The sequence below is a fragment of the Coenobita brevimanus genome, chromosome 1, assembly GCF_032717465.1.
Source record: "Coenobita brevimanus isolate Jiangsu-jjx chromosome 1, ASM3271746v2, whole genome shotgun sequence".
Classification (NCBI taxonomy): Eukaryota; Metazoa; Arthropoda; class Malacostraca; order Decapoda; family Coenobitidae; genus Coenobita; species Coenobita brevimanus.
This window is the reverse complement of record NC_136954.1, coordinates 67,958,029-67,977,408: the sequence shown is the minus strand read 5'-3', so window position 1 is coordinate 67,977,408 and position 19,380 is coordinate 67,958,029. Positions and strand designations below refer to the sequence as shown.

Below are 19,380 nucleotides of genomic sequence, written 5' to 3'. Positions count from 1 at the left end.
ATATGTAAGAAGTGAGATCATGTCGTATTGAGAAATAAGACCATGACATAATCAGAAGCGTCAGATTGTGTCGTATGTAGTGTGTATGACTGTGTCATGCGTTTTCCAGTGTCTTGATAGCCTACGGTATCCTCATTGTGTCAGATATGAGGCAGCGCGTTGTAGTGCCAAGCTATTGTCGTATGCTGTGACCTTATGCCAGACACTGTTATGTAGGTCAGTGGTTTTAACCTGTTTAAGTAAATACCCATACCCATTTCAACATGCGGCTTAGCTTTTTAACACATATTTTCGAAACAAATCTCAACCATTGCGGATCATTGAAGCAAGAAAACTGAATATGTAACAAGTTAACAATTATGGTTTATATTAAAAAAATAAAGCACTAAAATTTGGAGTGAAAGTTTGATTAGGTGTAATCATCCAGTTGAATGAGCCGGTCGTTACGTAGGCTGCCATCAGTTCTGACGTTTCGTATCCCTGAGGGCTTATTTGTAAACCAGGGGTGAACCTCTCAGACAATTTATGATCTCTTCCCTGTCCTAAGTAAGGTTTGTTTTTGCAGAAAGGACAAAGGAAGGAGAGTCCAGAAACTTTTCTTAAGAGTCCAGAAACTTTCCTTACCTTTTGTTCTTCGTGCATCGGCACGGATGCACAGTCCACTAGGAACTGGCCTTAATGGAAGAGACGCGGGGAAGGAGTTATGCACATTATGCGATGCATACTTAGTCATGGCTGGAGAAGAAATTCAAACATCTTTTCTAACATTTATTTCTGCCGGGATAAAGATGTAAATCTCACCTAACCTAGTGTTTTTGCAACGGGGCGATATACGGTGATGTGGATGGAATGTCCGTAATGTCATCAACTGCACTTGCACAGTGTCATTTGGTACGCTTCTAGTCCGCAACACCAGACCCAGGTTAGGAACCACTGATCTAAGTTGTTGCAAACGGTAGAAGCATCAACTCCTCCTAGCAGCGATTATTTATTTACTGGTATGTTTATTACCTTCCTCAGTTTGTCACATACACACATTTCCATTTTCCCTTCCTCTTATCCCCACATCCCATGTTACCATGGTCTGCTTTCCTTCCCTATTTTCTGTTCGTTACGTCCCCATATCCTCCCATCCTCACATCCCATCTCACCACGGTTATCGTGTCATCTGCTTTCCCTCCCTGTTTTCTGTTCTCTGCATCCCCATATCTTTCCATCTGTTTTCTTCTCATCCTCTTATCTCCGAGCCTTCCTGTCCTTTCATATTCCTAAGCACCATTTTGCATCACCTATTCCTCTTTCCTTCCTGTTGTCTCCATTTCCCCCATTCTTTATACCTTATCTTTATATATCCCCCACCCCCATCATCCCAACATTTTTCGGCATATGCCCCACCATTTTTTTTTCAGCACTTAATCCTAAAGTGCAGAGCAATGTTAGGTGAAGCGAGTTGTGAAAGTTCGTAAGAATGTACAATATATATATATATATATATATATATATATATATATATATATAGAGAGAGAGAGAGAGAGAGAGAGAGAGAGAGAGAGAGAGAGAGAGAGAGAGAGAGAACACCAAATCAGGGCTGAGATTCACAGATAATCTTATTCCTGTTCTTTCTGCAAGAGCATATCTAGTTAGGAAAGGGAATTGTAAATTTCTTTGAGAACCTACGGTAGATTCAGAACCTTTCCCCACTGCTTTTTCTGTTAATTCCTTCAAGTGTAAGTAGGTTAGGGTTCGTTTAGGTACTGGGAAAAAAAAATGACACCTTGGTTTGGGGATTCAGGTTAATAAAGCTCAGGTAAGTTTTCAGGTATGTAACTGTAGGGACGCTAGGTTTGACTTCATTAGGGTTCAATCATAAGATGATGCTAGATTTGGCGTAGGAGTTCAACCTTAGGTTGGCACGTGTTTGGGAGATCACCGGATGACACTTGCTGGTAACTTTGGTTTGTGGATTTGAACTTATAATGACATTTAGTTTTGTTCTAGAGATTATATCACTATTATAGAGGGTTTCAGTTCGGAGTTTTGCCCATTTTATAAGGTTTTGTTAAGGGATCCAATCTCAGTAACACTTGGCTTCATTTAGGGATTCGACCTTTGACATTCAGTTAAGGATTCAACCGTATTGACACTTATGGTTAGAGATGGGCCTCTAGTACTAGTTTAGACTTGACCTTGGCAGCAGTAGGTGTCATTCAGAAGTTTGCACTACGTGGCACCGGGTTTCATTTGGGAATCCGTTGAAACTGTATGAGAGATTCAACCAAAGGAACACTAGGTTCCATTTTAGGGGACTGAACTTTGTCACAAGATGAGGAATTCAAACACTTGGGAGTCAGCCTTTCTGATACTTGTTCAGTTAAGGACTCGGCCTTTATATCATTATATTTCATTGAGGGGATACACCAGTGACAGAAGGTTATAAGTTCATCGTTTGTAACATTGTTTCATTGAGGGGATAGGCTACACTCTTAGCACAAGATTATGTGTTCATCATCTGGGACAGTTTCATTTGGGGATTTGATCTCAGGAACACTAGGTTTTGTTTAGCGATTCGAACTGTAACACTAGAGATTCTACCGCAGGAGATTCCAACTCATGATGCGAGCTTGAGACAGATGCCAGCCAAGAACACTTGTCCTGGGGGGCATTGGCGATTGTCACTTTGTAGACGTGGACGGCTGGTGACGATGGGCGGTGTGTTTCGGAGCAGCGCCGCCAGGTTGGTTCGGCACCGTCCCCGGGCGTCGCGTATGGATCCCCTGGAACACCTGGAGAAGCATTTATGATGAATCTTAGACAATTTTTATGATGAACATGTAAATCACGGAGTATTTTGGACAATATTTATGATAAACAAGTAATTCATGAAAGAGTTTAGACAGTTTTTATGATGCACATGTAATTCATGAAGGAGTTTCGACATGTTTTAATGATGAACAAATAATTCGTGAAGGAGCGTCGATAATTTTTATGAAGAAGACATTCATGCAGGAGCTTAAGCTATTTTTATGATGATCAAGTATCCATACTATTGCTCGTTTTTCTCATTTGACAAAGATCCATAACTCATTTTGAGTCTAGTGAACAGCCACATGTAGTCAGATTAGAGGGTAAATTTGACTAGTAACCAAGGAGATCATCCCTACCTCATAACTAAAGCCCATCGAATTTCATTCAGCAATAACTTATGAGTTCTAGGAGTGACCTAACTTCATCAGATGTAAACCGACTATAGTTTGGTTTAAAAATAATTATTTGGAAGTGTGTTTCATCTTTACCCCTTCAGCCAGATTATATAATGAACTTTGTATTGTACATCGTTATGTGCTGGGTAATTCCAGATGACTATATTCATCTTAGGAAAGACCCCTCAGGCAAAAGGATTACTGTTCGCTACTAATGACATGTTTGGCAGCTGTATGAGTGAAGATGAGTGTGTAAATTAGCTTATGAACTCCGTAAGGCCAAGAAGTCGTTATAAATAGAGCTCTATAGGGAGGCCTATAAACACCTTAAGGCAAAGAAGGTAATATAAATAGAGCTCTGTAAGTAAGGAAGCACACCTAAAGGCCAGGAAAGTGTTATAGAGTACAGTACCTGGGTCCTATGGTTCCGAAGATGCTGTGGGTGGTGATGCATAGGGGCTCGGCGATGGTGTTGTCGATGCGCAGGAGACCAGACTCACAGGGGCCTTGAGAGTTTAAGTCATGGCATGTTGTCTGCAGAAGGATGTAGTTAGATAAGATTTTTTATAAATTCTCTGTAAGTTAATGTTAGATTTTTTTTTATAAATTCTCTATAAGTTAATGATTTGTTTTTTTTACTGTGAATACTTACGATATCGTTTCTGCCGTATTTGGGAACAGTATGAGTGAAATGAGAAAATAAACAAACATTTTTACACACACACACACACACACACACACACACACACACACACACACACACACACACACACACACACACACACACACACACACACACACACACACTATTCAAGAAAGTTTTAACTGTAGCATGTTTGGTAGCTACGTAAGTGAAGATGATAGTAAAAACAGTCTTTTCCCATAACGTAACCCCGTCAAAACTCTGACATTTTGAACATCATATTCATCATCTCCAAATTATTCAGTGTAGCATATTGGAGACTTCTTAAAGCGAATTGGGTTAGCTGAGTTTCTGCTAATCCCTTCAGTACAAAATAATATCCTCTGGTGGTAGTAAGAATCAGATAAAGATGTAGCCGGTTTGATGGGATTACGCAGAGAGAGAGAGAGAGAGAGAGAGAGAGAGAGAGAGAGAGAGAGAGTGTTACCTGCTCGCCTGAGTCCCGTGTCTGGCAGTTTTGATCCAGACGCACCATGTTGGGTTTAGGGCAGGAGTTTGGCACGCACCTCGCCTCACCCTTCATTCCAGAGTCAACCACCTGCGTGCAAATGAAAACTATTATTATGCGCTTCTGTTACACACTTTGTCTCACCCTCACATGGTACACCTTCCTTCATCCTTCATTCCAGAGTCACCACCTGAATGCAAATGAACACTTATTATAAACTCTGATTATACACCGCCTTACCCTTCATTCCAGAGTCAGCCATCTGGATGCGTAAGAAAACTATTATGATACCCTATGCCTCTGTTACACACCTCGCATCTCCTTTCATGTCAGAATCCACAACCAGGGTTGGAATGAAAACTGATTATATAGTACTGCCTGTCTGCATTAATGCATTGAAATATTTTACTCGTACCTAGGTTCCCATCCTAGTTTTACCAATCAGGCAGCTGAATGACAGTATGGCTCTACTTGTGTCCCACTGCTGTGTATGTAGCCGTGCATATCGGCTTATGAGCACAATTTCTAAGTAATCAGGCCACATTTAGTTGTACTGTACCTTTGCTTACACGGCATGCCTGAGATGTAGGCCAAGACTGTATATTTTCAAGACTCACTCCCCATCCTCCTCATGCATTGCAGTTTGTGAATGCCATACAGCAGTATCCGGGCCACTTTTGGTTATGTAATTTTACATAAAATATGGATGTGACAACAGGCCAGCCTGTTTTGATTCTCAAGTATCTTTACGGTAAAATACATGTCCACAGGAGATACAGTGGCATTTAGCAGTCAGGGAACTCACTGAACCTAATTAGTTTTCAAAGTGCAGTAAAGGGTTGTATGTTGCGGGTGGTAGTAGTAATATTATGCTGAAAATGTCCAGGTCTTACCTTAATAATATAGCCTGTGGTGCACGGGCCTTGGGTGTATGGGGTGTAACACCTCTGAGTGCCCTGATAGAACACGGTGCCCGGTACACAGTCACACTCGCCCTCGCCGAACTCGTTGGTGACCAGCCGCTGGGTGGGGGGGCAGGAGGTGGGCGCCGAGGGAGAGGGCTGGTTGATGGGCCGACACACGCCGTTAATCATCACAGCGTTGTCCTGGGAGTCACATGGTCGGGGGGCGCAGACCGGGGTTACTGCAAAGGGAAAGGAGAATTTGAGAGAGAGAGAGAGAGAGAATCGGTGGAGATTGTAAGTTGTGGTGGTGGTTTGGCTAGTTTTTGCCTATGGAGTATAAAGCCTGTGAGTGAGGAGTGTTTATTTTGTTGGTGATGGTGCTGATGGTCTTTTTGTTGGCGTTTTTGGTGTTATTACTGGTGGTGGTGGTTTTGTGTGTGTGTGTGTGTGTGTGTGTGTGTGTGTGTGTGTGTGTGTGTGTGTGTGTGTGTGTGTGATTCATGGTGATGGTGATGATGGTGTTGGTGTTAGTGAGTAATGCTTTGTTAGTGTTGGTATATTTTGTTGAGTTTGTGGTTGGTGATGACTGTAGTAGGGATGGTATTCAGTGTTTGTGGTGTTTGTAACTGTTAGTGCGCGTCCACACCTGTCCTCGAACATGTATTGACAACACAGGTGGCAACGTGTTTGGGTAATTGTATCCAGCAGTATTTGGAGGCCGAGGATGAGATGGAGGGATGGGGTGGAGAGGTATATGAGAGAGGGGTGTGTGAGTTGGGAGCAGGGCAGTGAAATGGCGGGGGACAGGGCGACTTGGAGGCGATTTGTTTGTGACCACCCCAAACGGAATTGAGGCGTCTGGCAATAGATAGGTAGATAGATAGTATTTGGACAGATACTGCAAACATTCAGTGCGATTTCGAACTTACTGGTAAGAGGTGATGCGAAAAGTGTGTGTGTACAAGGCGGCAGAGACTTCATCATGAGGTTGACAACATGATCTGGACGCTGCTGTTCTGAGCATATTTGCAGCTTGTTCATAGTTGTGGTGTTGATATCTTGCCAACATTTGTTCGAGCACTTGTGTGGACGCACCCTTTGGAATGTGAGTGTGTTCATCTGTTTGTTTTGTTAATGTTGTCTGTGTGTGTCTACTTGAAGTTTCTCAGGTCCGCTTGAGATAAATAGAGTAGATAGGGAGGAAGGTAAAACTGAAAAAGTACAAAATGACCTTTGGGCTAAAATATGCTAAATAAATGAAACAGAAAGTGGTGCCAAGGCACAGCCAGTCCGTCCCCGGCAGTCATTTTAGTAGTGACGTATAAACGCAACAGGATATCTAGTCAGAGATGTCACATCAAATTTGGAGTAAATCGGGCGAAAATTGACGATTTTATGCCCATTTGACCCCCCCCCACCGCTAACTGGGGGGTGACCGCAGATATAATGAGGCATGTTATAGGCTGCAGATTTGAAAGATGCACCTTTTGGTGTTGGTTTCATGTCGATATGACGAATCTGAAAGGAGTTATGGCGAAAAAAACGATTTTTTTTTTTTTTTTCTGGACCTGCAGCCTGGGCTTGGACCCAATTTGCTCCCAAATTTAATCAGGTGATCAGAAAGGCAAAGCCCATCATCCCTGTAATTTTTGTCAAAATCGCACGAGTAGTTTTCGCATAACGTTGTTGACAGACAGACAGATTAACAAAACAAACAAACAAATAAACAAACAGACAAACTGAGTAATAAAAAATACCTGTCCCTGAGCCCCTCCGAGACGGGGACGAGTAATAAAGATAACCCCATGGTCACACACACACACACACACACACACACACACACACACACACACACACACACACACACACACACACACACACACACACACACACACACACACACACACACACACACACACACACACACAACTAAACATTTTTGTACACATCACACACACACACACACACACACACACACACACACACACACACACACACACACACACACACACACACACACAACTAAACATTTTTGTACAGATGTAATCAAACTTACACAGAACGCAGGTAACCAGAAATGCTCAAACCGAAAATGAACTACACGAAGGAGGTGTGTGTGTGTGTGTGTGTGTGTGTGTGTGTGTGTGTGTGTGTGTGTGTGTGTGTGTGTGTGCACTTCCATCTCTCTCTCTCTCTCTCTCTCTCTCTCTCTCTCTCTCTCTCTCTCTCGTACAAAAGGTCACAAGTCTGGGCAACAATTTGTAATCATGTCAAGTTCATCTGAAAGTTGGGTTCGATATTGTGCCAAATTATTTTTTGTGGTCCACCCGTCCACTATCACCTTCGTGAAACTGGACAGGGCCTGTGTGTGTGTGTGTGTGTGTCTGTGTGTTTTACTTTCATGTGCTTGTAAACGTGCCTGTCAAATGTGGGTAGTTGCCTCTCTCTCTCTCTCTCTTTACCTTTAACATTATATATATATATATATATATATATATATATATATATATATATATATATATATATATATATATACATACGGTATATAATCTCATCAGCCGTTTAAGTGTCCACTGCAGGACCGGCCTATCCCGACCGAAGTCGGGACGATACAGCCAATGTATCTCTACCAAGTGGCGTAGACTGTCTGGTAGAGATTGTATGTAGGGTGAGAAGTGCTTGTAAGTGTAATTGTTGTGTTGGAGAGGCTTTGGATGTGTGTGTAGTCTGTGAACCAAGTGTAATCGGCCCGAGCAAGCCGACTGAGTGCAAACATCCTTTACAGTATTCGACACTGGTTCAACCACAGCACCCCTTGTGTCCGCCAATGCAGCACGTGCCATGAAGAACGCTCCCAAAGTTTATTACCCTGGCGGGGCGCGAACCCTCGTTCTTCAGTGTACGAAAACGCAAACTTTACCACTGTACCACAGAGGCTCCATATGTATATGAATCAGTTAATCTGTGTATTTATAGGTTTGTCTGTCTGTCCATTTTCTGTCTGTGTCCCCGCCTGTATACTTTTTTTTATTTTTAATTCCTCTATCTGTCTCTCTCATAAACTCTTTTGTCTCTCTGTCCATATTTTTTGTCTGTCTGTCTGTGTCCCTGCCTGTATATTTTCCTTTTCTCATCCTCTGTCTGCCTCTCTCATAAGCTCATCAGATCAAACATAGGCAAAACAGAGAGCGAGAGAGAGAGAGAGGAGTCGTGTTTCAATTTTGTATGGGTATGAACGTATTTGGCATTCAGCGTGGGTACATGCAGACCACTGAACCGTTCAGTTCGGTGTGTTGATTTGCCATTTCTAACGATGCCTAATTTTATTTAGCTTAGGAAACCCAGTGTGGTGAAGGAGTTAGTAGCAGTCTCCATTAATGCCTTTAGTACGATGGATATTTTTAATTCTTGGTACCATCAGACGATTTTATTCAGCCTCAGAAGGAGTTTTCGATCTTAAGAGGTTAGATAAAGTCATGGTTAACCCTTTTATTGCGAAATATATTCCCTGAGCTAAATAACTCGTGTGTAAATAGCAGGAATAAACCAGAAACACACGTGACCGGATGAAGGTGGTTTAGTCTCAGTGTTATGGCGAATTATGTATGCTATTGTTGCTACTGCCAGATGATTTTATTCAGCGTGGGACGGACTCCACGTAATGAAGATATAATCATCTCTCTCACCCCTGGCAAACTTTACTGGTACCTCTAGACGATTTTCTTCACCTTAGACCTCTCGTATTGTAAGGGGAATGCTTTATCTCATTGCTCAAATTTTAAAAATCTCTTAACCCGAATAAATCGTCTGGAAGTAGTAAAGGCAAACCATACGGGCGTCATCGTACAGGAGTAACCCCTTCAGTTCGAGGACTTATTGACAACACCTGACCAGGGCAAGGACAGCAAATAAGGAAATAAAACACCCCTTTTTACACAAGGGATATTGCATAAAATGAATTAAGTCATCTGGGGATCACAAATATAGAACATGAATGCGTAAATAACAATTGTTGTAACCTCACCCACGAAGAAATCTTTTTTTTTTTTTTTTTTTTTTTTTTAATGCGAGGAAGAAGGAACCAAAGGCCATGAGCCCGCAATAACAGTTCCCTCCAAGAGAAAAACAAAATACAATAGAGAGCCAAATTCAAGATCCGATCATTTCGAGATGCTTGGACACACTGCGTTTGAAAGACTGGAGATCATAGGCAGCAGGAAATGCAGTCCTTTTGCTCTAAAAAAAAATGGATCGGTGATAGGAAGAATAAAATTAGAGTCTGTGGCAGTTATATATTTCTAACCACCTTCACTGCTAGAAATCCGTCCCGTAAGCTGAATAAAACAACCTGGTGGTTTCAGGAATTTAATACGTCATGGTACAGTGAGATTTGATACAAGTCACCCCCTTTTGTACAGTCGGCTCAAAAGTCCTGTCGCCTCCTCCTTTTCTCTCGATGAATCCACAGAAACTGACACTTATGACACTGAACTGGGCTAAATAAAGTCATCAGTGTCTCAGTTACTGCGGATTCACCCCACTGATTTTCAGAGTCCGTGAGGAGAAAAGACGGAAATTCAGCCAGACTTTAGATGCCGACTGTACACTGCGGTCCGAGGAAATTATAATCACCTACAACCTTGAAGCGGTGGAAAAGTGTGTGTGTGTGTGTGTGTGTGTGTGTGTGTGTGTGTGTGTGTGTGTGTGTGTGTGTGTGTGTGTGTGTGTGTGTGTGTGAGTTGTTGTTGTGTAGTGTGCAGTGTGAGGTGAGGAATATGGGAGTGTGTGGTGTGTGTGCCATTTGCCTTACTCGGTAGTCGGGTATGTGGATGTGATATGCGTAATAATGATGATGGTAAGAGTGAGACGTGGCTGGCCTTGGTATGCTCTCCACTTCGACCCCCCCCTCCCCCTTATCTCATTTTTCCACGTCCTCACTTTCCTCCATTCCTCGTTTTTCCCCTTTACTTTCTTTTCCCTCACACCGCTCACTCCGCCCTCATCCCCAACCATTTCCTCTCTCCTGTTCTCCCTTCTCCACTCCCTCTTTCCTCCCTGCTCTCCCTCCGTCTGCCCTTCTCCATGCTTCGTCCAACCTTCCCTCCCGCTAATTGTCCTTCTGTTTGTTTGCTGTTGACGTATCTTTCCTCTTTCCCCGTGTGTTTACCTTTTTTTTTTTTTTTTTTTTTTTTTTATGTGTCCGACTCTGAGCATAGGCTTCACAGCCTGCTATCAAGGCCCAGCAGTCCTCCTACATACTATACACCTCTACACCTGCTTGTATTTACCTAGTTATAGTGTACAAAATCTGAACTAAACTGGTGTTGTCCCGTATGATTATCGTCGTGTGTAAAACATTTCTTTCCCTTTCTCACGTTCCATCTATCCACCGGTGCATGTAGTATCCATTTATTCATGTGCATCTATTCGTAAATTAATATACTTATGTTCAGCAATTTCTTACCTCCTTCATACAACAGGACACACCATCTCACTCACCAGTGAGAACGTGTATTTAACCATCTACATCAGTCCATACCTCCTACTACGTTTAAGTTTTTTCATTAATCTGTGTAGGCTATCTCTTTCTCACAATGTACACATTCTCACAATCAGGTCTGACAAGTTTAACCCATCGTGAGGTTGGCGTCGGCCTCCTGTAAGGAAGTTTCCTCTTATACCCTTTATTATTCATCCTTCGTACACTCATCCATACTTTGTCTTGTATCCCTTTATCTGTGTCGTCATCTGTCCACTTTTTTTTTATTTTTTTATTTTTTTTAATACAATCGGATCTTGAGAATGTGACCCCATTGTGAGGGTGGACATGGGCCCAGTTAGTGCAGCTTAACACTGTCCAATTGAGGGCCACACCACCGCATACCAGAGAATACTGAACGTCACTCCGTATACATCTATAACCTTCCATCCAGTATCAGCCCAATAATCCTACTGTATCTGTTGATTTGTTCAGTCATCGCTCTATACTCAACTACCGGTATATCCTTCCATCCCATGTCCATCATTAATCCAGCTGCATCTGTTTTTTTATTCAGTCCTCTGTCTATCTGTGTATATGTATCTCTCTCTCTGTATATATATCTCGTCTGTATATATGTCTCTTTTGGCAGTACTGTACTTACGGTTGGATCTTGCGAGTTTGACCCACTCTGAGGGTGGACACGGGCCCTGTGAGAGCAGCTTCACACACTGTCCGGTAGCGGGCCACACCACCTCCCCTGCCATTGAGTTGCATGTGCTCCCTGTACCACCCACACGCACACCCACCATCTCATTCATCATCGCCTCAGCACCAGCACCCTCCTGAAAGAAAGATATAAAAATGAGAATTGTTAAATAAGTCCTTCACTATCTGGATAACAACGTTGAGCTCCTTCGCCCTCCTGAAATAAACATTGAAACAGAGTTAACAAATGTCAAATTCCTCACAGTTCAGAAAACGAAAATAATAGTAATGATAATAATAATGATGATGATGATGATGATGAGGAGGAGGAGGATAGAGGTAGTGATGATGGTGGTGGTAGTGATGGTGGTGGTGTCCACTGCCGTACTGTAACACCCCACCGACATGTCATAAAATACATACGGTAAGCATCTTGGCCTTATTTTTACATCTTTGCTGAGGGATGATGAAAGAGAAGGGAGAGGGCTGGTGTTACGTCGACCTAGATGAGAGCGAGAGCTTGACACAGAAGTGAAAGTGACACGTGGGCGCAAAGGCAGTGCATATCTGGTATATTTTTATTCAGCATTTACGTAATCATGAACGCTGGGAAGGAAAAAGTCGCGATTTTGATGATTTTATATTATTATTTACGTGGTTGTGTGGGTAGGGAAACGGAGCAGAAATTTATTATGCACCGTATTCATATAGCTAGGTGGGAAAATTATAAAGTAGATGATGTAATTTGTAATCTCTTTTTGTTCATGTCTAATACTGTGTGAATTTTTGTAGAGTTTTGCATGTGCGTTTCTGAATTTCGCCTCTGCCCATCATTTTTAAGTGGTGATTAAGGTTGCGATGATGACGATGTTTAGGTAAGCACTGTATTTTATTACGTACCGGTAGTGTATTCGTGTGTTCTATTTTTATTGTTTAATTCTTGAACTGTATTGACTGATGCTTGAACATAAAGTGCACTGAGGTTCGCATATCTTCCCGAAAGCGTGATGATGGGCCTCCTGCTGTTGTATTTTCCTTTTATTTGTTTCTGAATATTACGCACCCTTTATGAACAGTATGGGAGGAGGGTGGGAATAATTGTGATGGAATTTAAGTATTTTTGTTATACTTACGTGAGTGTTGACTCTTTGTATATGTATTGTTGTTGTTATTTAGTGATTTCGTTTACGTTTATGTATATTTTGGTTAAGTAATGATGGTGATGGTAAAACAGTGCCTTCTTGACAATTGGAGAGAGAGAGAGAGAGAGAGAGAGCACAAACGTTTCACTGCATTGTTGTGTAGGCCACGCCCAAAAAAGTATCGTCCCTCTAACGGCACGTATCATTCTGAAACATGAACAAAGGATTGTGAAATATGGGGCATTCTGTGATTATGTGAAAACATTATCTTTGGTAATTATTTGAACTTGAAACTACAAAAAAAGAAATCACATCCTGGGTGGTGTATGTTTTGAGGCACCAGATTTATAGATTCATGTGTGTGTGTGTGCAGAACTCGCTATCTTCACAGCCATCCTACCCTTAGGGGCAGAGACTTTTTTGGGCGTGTGTACATTGTTGTATATCCGTGAGAGAGAGAGAGAGAGAGAGAGAGCGAGCACAAACGTTTCACAGCGTTGTTGTACATTGTTGTATATCCTGCATTACTAGTATTCGTCAGAGAGAGAGAGAGAGAGAGAGAGAGAGAGAGCATTACCAGTTTCCGGCAGCCAGACGTTCTACTACATTGTCGTATATCCTGCACTGCCAGTTTCCGTCTGAAGTACGGTTTACGTCACCTAAAGTGACTCGTAACATTTTGCATGGATAGGACGGTACACAGAATAACTGACGAGCTACAGTATTTAAGGCCTACCGGTGCATGTAAAATACGGTGCATTGATTGAGATGATTTGATTCACCATATTACATTTAACGCTTACATGCTTCTGCTACTTGGTCTCATCTGAATACTAGCTTTGTCCCGACCGTGAGAGGGTTAATGGTACCAATATTAATACAATTTTCTGTCCTAGCGCAGCTGCATAAAATCGTATAGTGTTAGCTGCAATAGTGCCAGTGCTGTCCCGACCGTGAGAATGCGCAGTTACGGTACAGTACACTGAATATTTGTTAGTGTTTTATAACAAATAATAAAAATTATGAAACTTTTACACTGAATCGAAGGTAACCGTCACTCTTATAATATGTGTAAATTACAGTCTACGAAATTTGCGATAAATTGCATTGCACTACTTAATATTATATGATCGTAGAAACGGCCTGGATAAATGACATTTGCTCTGTTCTCATTAGCACCTCATCCAGACCAATAGTTGTGCAACACCCCCCCCCCCCCCGTGTCTCTCGGTGATAAAAATTTTAATTTCATTTTTTTTTTAAATCTCAATATGTATTGTACATAACACAGCATCCTGTGATTAATAACCAGACAGTAAGATGTCCACGAATTTCCGTCCTTACCCAGTCATCTGTCGTTTTCCCCATCCCGTAGGCCAAGACCCATACCAGGACGGTTTTGATCTTGACAATTTTCCTCCACGTCGTTCTTGGTCATCCTTTCCCCTTCCTCCCACGGCATACCGCACTTCCTCGTGTACTGTATCCTACAACACTCATCTCGTTCCCAGTTTACCCCTCCACCTTCTGCCACACACCACCCTCCTTCATATATGCACTACTGCTCTCTACCTCGTTCTTAGCCTTCCTCCCCACCTTTTCCTAGACTTCCTTATTCTCGTACAGTCAGCACAAGAAGTATTGAAAGTCCCATAATTCGTTTATATTAGATGTACTATATTTCTCCTCGATTTGCAGTGTTGTCTGATAACTCTGAGCAACCAGAAATTAACCTGTTCTCGATTGGGCATTTCTGCTTTTCTGTTCCACCCGACACCAGGCCGTTTTCAGCTGAGTGAATTATAGGAACCATAATGCTAACACTGCCGTAAAAAACCCTCTCGTCGTCGGGATAACTTTAGTATTGTTATCTAGCTAACGCCAGACCATTTTACTTAGCTGAGCGAGTTGTGGGAGCCTGAGGGCCGTCACTTTCATTATAAACTCTCTCTTGGTGTGGACAGCTCTAGTATTCTGTTCCAGCTAACACCAGAGTCATAGGAGCCAGAAAGTCTTAAAGTCAGTTACATATATTCTGGTCGGTGTGATACTTTGTAAACCGGTGCTGTGACCTTCCCCGCAGCCCCTTATATATGAACATTTTAGCAGATACAAATAGTATGTGTCATATTCGGGGTTCCCAAGCCTTTAATATTGCATTTTCCTCTCTCATACACTTCAGGTATCATAAATTCTAGTGGGTGTCATAAAATTTGGCCTCACCTGGTCAGTTATGTAAATTCTGGTAGCGATAAGAATAATAAATTCCAGAGGTGTCAGATCCTGTCCCCGCCGCAACTTAGTAACATATTTTAAAAGCAAAATCGTCGCCTCAAATACTTTCTAGCATGCAAATAATTCGACACCCAGTATTACATACTGTACTGTACACAGAATTTTGCAAAATTTAATGAAGGTTGGACCAGAGTTTATGACACTTCGATAATAACATGAGATTAATTATCTTGATTTTAGAGGTGCCATGTATTATTCTTGTTTTTTTATTCAAAGCCTCATAAATTGTGTCCTCGGCTTTCTCGCGCCCAAGAAGGCTTTGTAGCACCTCTTTACTACTTCACATCTGCATATGGATCGCTAACTGAATCTAGTAGTTATAAAGTTGATATAAAAAAGCTACAAATACCATTGAAAGGAATAAACAGTTAGGTGTTACATGCAGAGTATACCGTCAAAAAGGTGTTAAGAGATCCTCATAAGGTGACGTGAAGGCGGAACAAGGTGTCACTTTGTGGCTTCATCGTTCATCTCGGCACGTCAGTTATAATTAGTGTCATATTCCATGCTCACCTGACACTTTACACGTGGCTGAGGGAAGGAGTATATAGTCGTGTCACATCCGGGAGTCCTTACGCATTTCTCGTACGCCGCAGCAATGCGTAGCTCCTCTAAGTCATCGGGAGTGTAGATTCGCGAAGGGTCCACGTAGAATTCCCTTGGGGCTGCTAAAACACTGCCTAAAACCAGTGCTAAGACCCCCACTACGTTCTTGACACTCATAGTGAACGAATGGAGGGGGTAGGTATTTCCGAGAAGAGATGCTACCCCTGCGACGGACAATGGATCACTGAGGAGTCCTACCTTGGCTTGGCTTTTATACGTTGGCCTTCCGTGGGAGGCGGCCATCTTTGTATACATCTTGTGCTTCACCTCGCGTCACTTTTTAGTCCAGGTCACTGGAAATGGGAAACATCCTCTCTCTCTCTCTCTCTCTCTCTCTCTCTCTCTCTCTCTCTCTCGATAACATGGTACAATAGTATTACGTAGATTACCGGTCTATATAGGCTACGTCATCACGGGTACAACGAAAATTGATAAGCTTTGACGTAACACCTGATTCCGATGACGTGCTTTTGTACTGTAATTTGGGGGTTGCCAGACGATTTTATTCAGGTAAGGAAAGCCACCTGTTAGTTACGGGGTTAATAAAGGCTGTATCTAACCCGTACCTGTTCAAAAAGTGTCCTAATCCTGAAATCCGATGAGTCTATTAGCAGTTTATTTAATCTTGCTTTGTTCCATTTTTTCTTGTTTCTTATTATTTTTTCTTTTCATAGGAGAGTGTCCAAAATGGGGGAGTTAGATATGGCCTTCAGTAACTCAGTTAATACAAGAGACGGTTTTTTTTAGTCCTTCAGTCCAGTGACCTTTTAATTTTATTCTTGCTACTACAAGGTGATTTTATTCAACTTACGAGGGCCGTCAATAGTGGTTGTGAGAGGGGGTAAATGAAAGCTATGTCTAAAGTCCCGTATTTGAAAAGTCTTCTGTACACTGAATAAATCGTCTGATGCTAGCAGGTGTGGCATAGCTGGTGGCAGTGCTTCCAAACTCTGCACCCCTACTTGACATCACCTGTATGTACACATCATTGTTTCCCAGATAATAGGTACCGGTAACACGAGGCTCCGAATCGTAAGGTGCAGGAATCGGTTGGTAGGCGTTCACATGAAATAGACAGCGCAACTAGAGACGTCGCCTCCAGTGTTCTTCAGATAAAGGCTGAGGTTGCAGCTGCATTAGATGTGCCGACCTCAGTTGCATAGCTCTTTCATCCCTGGACACGTCTATCCATTAATTTACCTTTTCCCTTTACAGTCCTTGTATATTTCAGTGACAGTTTTCAACCATTTTTGTTATTGTGTGTGTGTGTGTGTGTGTGTGTGTGTGTGTGTGTGTGTGTGTGTGTGTGTGTGTGTGTGAGAGAGAGAGAGAGAGAGAGAGAGAGAATGGTCATTGACTTAACATCACGTTCCCTTTGGTCCAGCAGTCCTCTTACGTGGCACACATCTCCTCTGTGTCATGATGTCACAGTGCCATTAATTGTTCGAGTGGAGGAATGATATACCCACTGAAATTCTGTTTATATTAGGGCCACAGTCACTTAGCCCGGCGATAGTCCAAGTCGGGCCCGAGCTGTTGTTCCTTCACAGTAAATAAATGTTAAGGGTGTGGGTATAATTCTTCCTAAAGTCCGCGTCCTTTCCCGTGGCATTACCCTTCCCCTTTCTCCTCACCTCTTCTCTCTTCTCCTCGCTTCTCTCCTCTCTCTCTCTCTCCTCTCCTCACCTCACCTCTCCCCGTATCCCCATCCACAAGTCAATGAATCCCTCATTTTCCTCTCACCCCCCCCCCTTCCCGTCTCTCCTTCCATTTCATCCCCTTACCCCCTCTCCTGTCTCTCTCTCTCCCTCGCCTTCCTCCCCTCACTTTCTCACTACCTCTTCACTCACCTCTCTCCTACTCCTCTCCTCTCCTCCCCTCACGTCCTCTCCCCTCACCTGCTCTCCCTCCCTTTCTTTCCCTCGCCATTCTTGCTCTCCCTCACCCTTACCCCGCCCCTTCCAGACCTGACTCATTACAACGCATGATATTCCCCTAACCTAAACGCACCGTAGAAATTAAGTTTGTTTTCCTTTTTTCGGGAAATACCCTTTAATTGAGGTTTGTGTGTGGCAGTAGGATGTTTTTGACGGTGGTGATGGTAATGGTGTTGTGTTAACGTATGTATTTAGATTAGTGGTATTGCTGATATAGGTGGTGATATTATTATTATTTGTTATTATTATTATTATTATTATTATTATTATTGTTGTTGTTCTTATTGATTTATTATTATTAATATTATTCTTATTCTTATTATTATTATTATTGGAGGCCATAATTTCAAAGACATATATGGTAAGAGAGTAGGTGGTGGCTGGGCACTCTGTTGATATTCTCCTACTGTATTTTGTGCCCATCCTGTTTCCTGTTTCCGGATCCTGCCTTCTCTGTATATAATGTAAAGAGCTGTATGGTTTGGATGTTGTTATTATTATTATTATTAAAGCTGATGGACAACCCAATGATTATAGGGTTAACATCGGTCTCATTTCATTTATTCTCCCTGCTGGTATATGTTTTGTATTTTATTGTCGGTCACAGGTGGCGATTTTATTCAGTTTATGAGATACCCCTGAGGTTGAAAGGGATTGAGGATATGCTGTTTGAATACATACATACATACGAGAGAGAGAGAGAGAGAGAGAGAGAGAGAGAGAGAGAGAGAGAGAGAGAGAGAGAGAGAGAGAGAGAATGCTTACTCATGAGATACGCAGACAAACGGAAGGGAGTGGTTACGTGAATATAAAAGGGAATTCACCTGAAGCGATAAGGGGCTCACCCACTAAAACATACAATAGTACAGAAAACGATGAATAGAAAGGAAACAAAGAGAGCGACTTCGCCCTTATTTCACCTCTAAAACAGGAAAGGAGTAATACACACACACACACACACACACACACACACACACACACACACACACACACACACACACACACACACACACACAAGTACAGAGAAAGAGAGAGAGAGAGAGAGAATCACAGACTTAATGGTTCGTCTTTGTTATGAAGAGGATGACTTGTTCTCCAAATACCCGGTACTGAATTTTATAAGTAGTATAGGAAAGCAGAAAGATCCACCTCATCACCCTCAATCCTCCTGCCGTCAGCCGTACAGGAAAATAAGTAGAAGCAGTATCTTGCTGGTTTAAAATGCCCGGGGGAAATTTGTAAGGATGGTAGGAAGTAGTAGCCTATGTCAGTCGTGAAATATGAAGCTATAATGATAATAGCGCATTCTCCTTTTAAAATATGCTTGTAATTGTATTTATATGTATGTTTTAGCTGCGTATGGATCCTGAGAATTATTTTAACTCCATATTTATCCATTGAGACATAGAAACAAGGGGCCAAAACAGTATAGTGTATAACCACTCATGGATGCATAACCACCATAAGAAAAGTCCAGTTATCAAGCTTCATTCTCGCCGTTGTAACTGTTCGAGGTGCACGTGATACGGTATTTAGGGCCCTATTCTGGGTGACGTAGGAGGATTCGTAGCAACTCCCACTTAGTGATTTATAATGTACTTTGCATATTTCGCCTGAACATCGTCCTTTACATGTCATTTGTATTGCTTTAATATCGATAGAGTTTGCATCATTGACACACAAGAGGATACTAGTGGACCATTTTATCAAGCTTTGGAGATGCATTTTGAGCTGGAGGATGTAGATGTAGTCTTCATTAACACCGGCACTACTAGAGGTGTGCCCTAAAGTGAATACTGTCGTCTGATGGTGGCAAGATTAAATCATGTTAGTATGTCATCAGACTGATAGGGGTAAAGATAATTGGGTCTAACTGCAAGGTAGCTCCCACTAACAAATGTTGAAAATTTTATGACGATGTTTGTATCTCATAATTGTAAATTCTTTTATGACACTA

At 42.1% G+C, this 19,380-nt stretch overlaps 2 protein-coding genes across 2 annotated transcripts in view; one reads left to right on the top strand and one right to left on the bottom strand.

Annotated features, from left to right (window-relative positions):
* Positions 1–19,380, top strand: part of Atg14 (autophagy related protein 14) — a 105,716-nt gene that overhangs the window by 16,676 nt on the left and 69,660 nt on the right. The gene's annotated exons all lie outside the window — the stretch shown is intronic.
* Positions 2,332–15,638, bottom strand: LOC145408274 (uncharacterized). The gene is made up of 6 exons (XM_080279074.1): positions 15,394–15,638; positions 11,400–11,580; positions 5,245–5,495; positions 4,331–4,441; positions 3,613–3,734; positions 2,332–2,783 (listed from the first exon to the last, which is right to left on the bottom strand). The coding sequence occupies exons 1-6, from the start codon at positions 15,601–15,603 to the stop codon at positions 2,609–2,611; spliced, it is 1,050 nt and encodes a 349-aa protein (XP_080135200.1). The 5' UTR covers positions 15,604–15,638; the 3' UTR covers positions 2,332–2,608.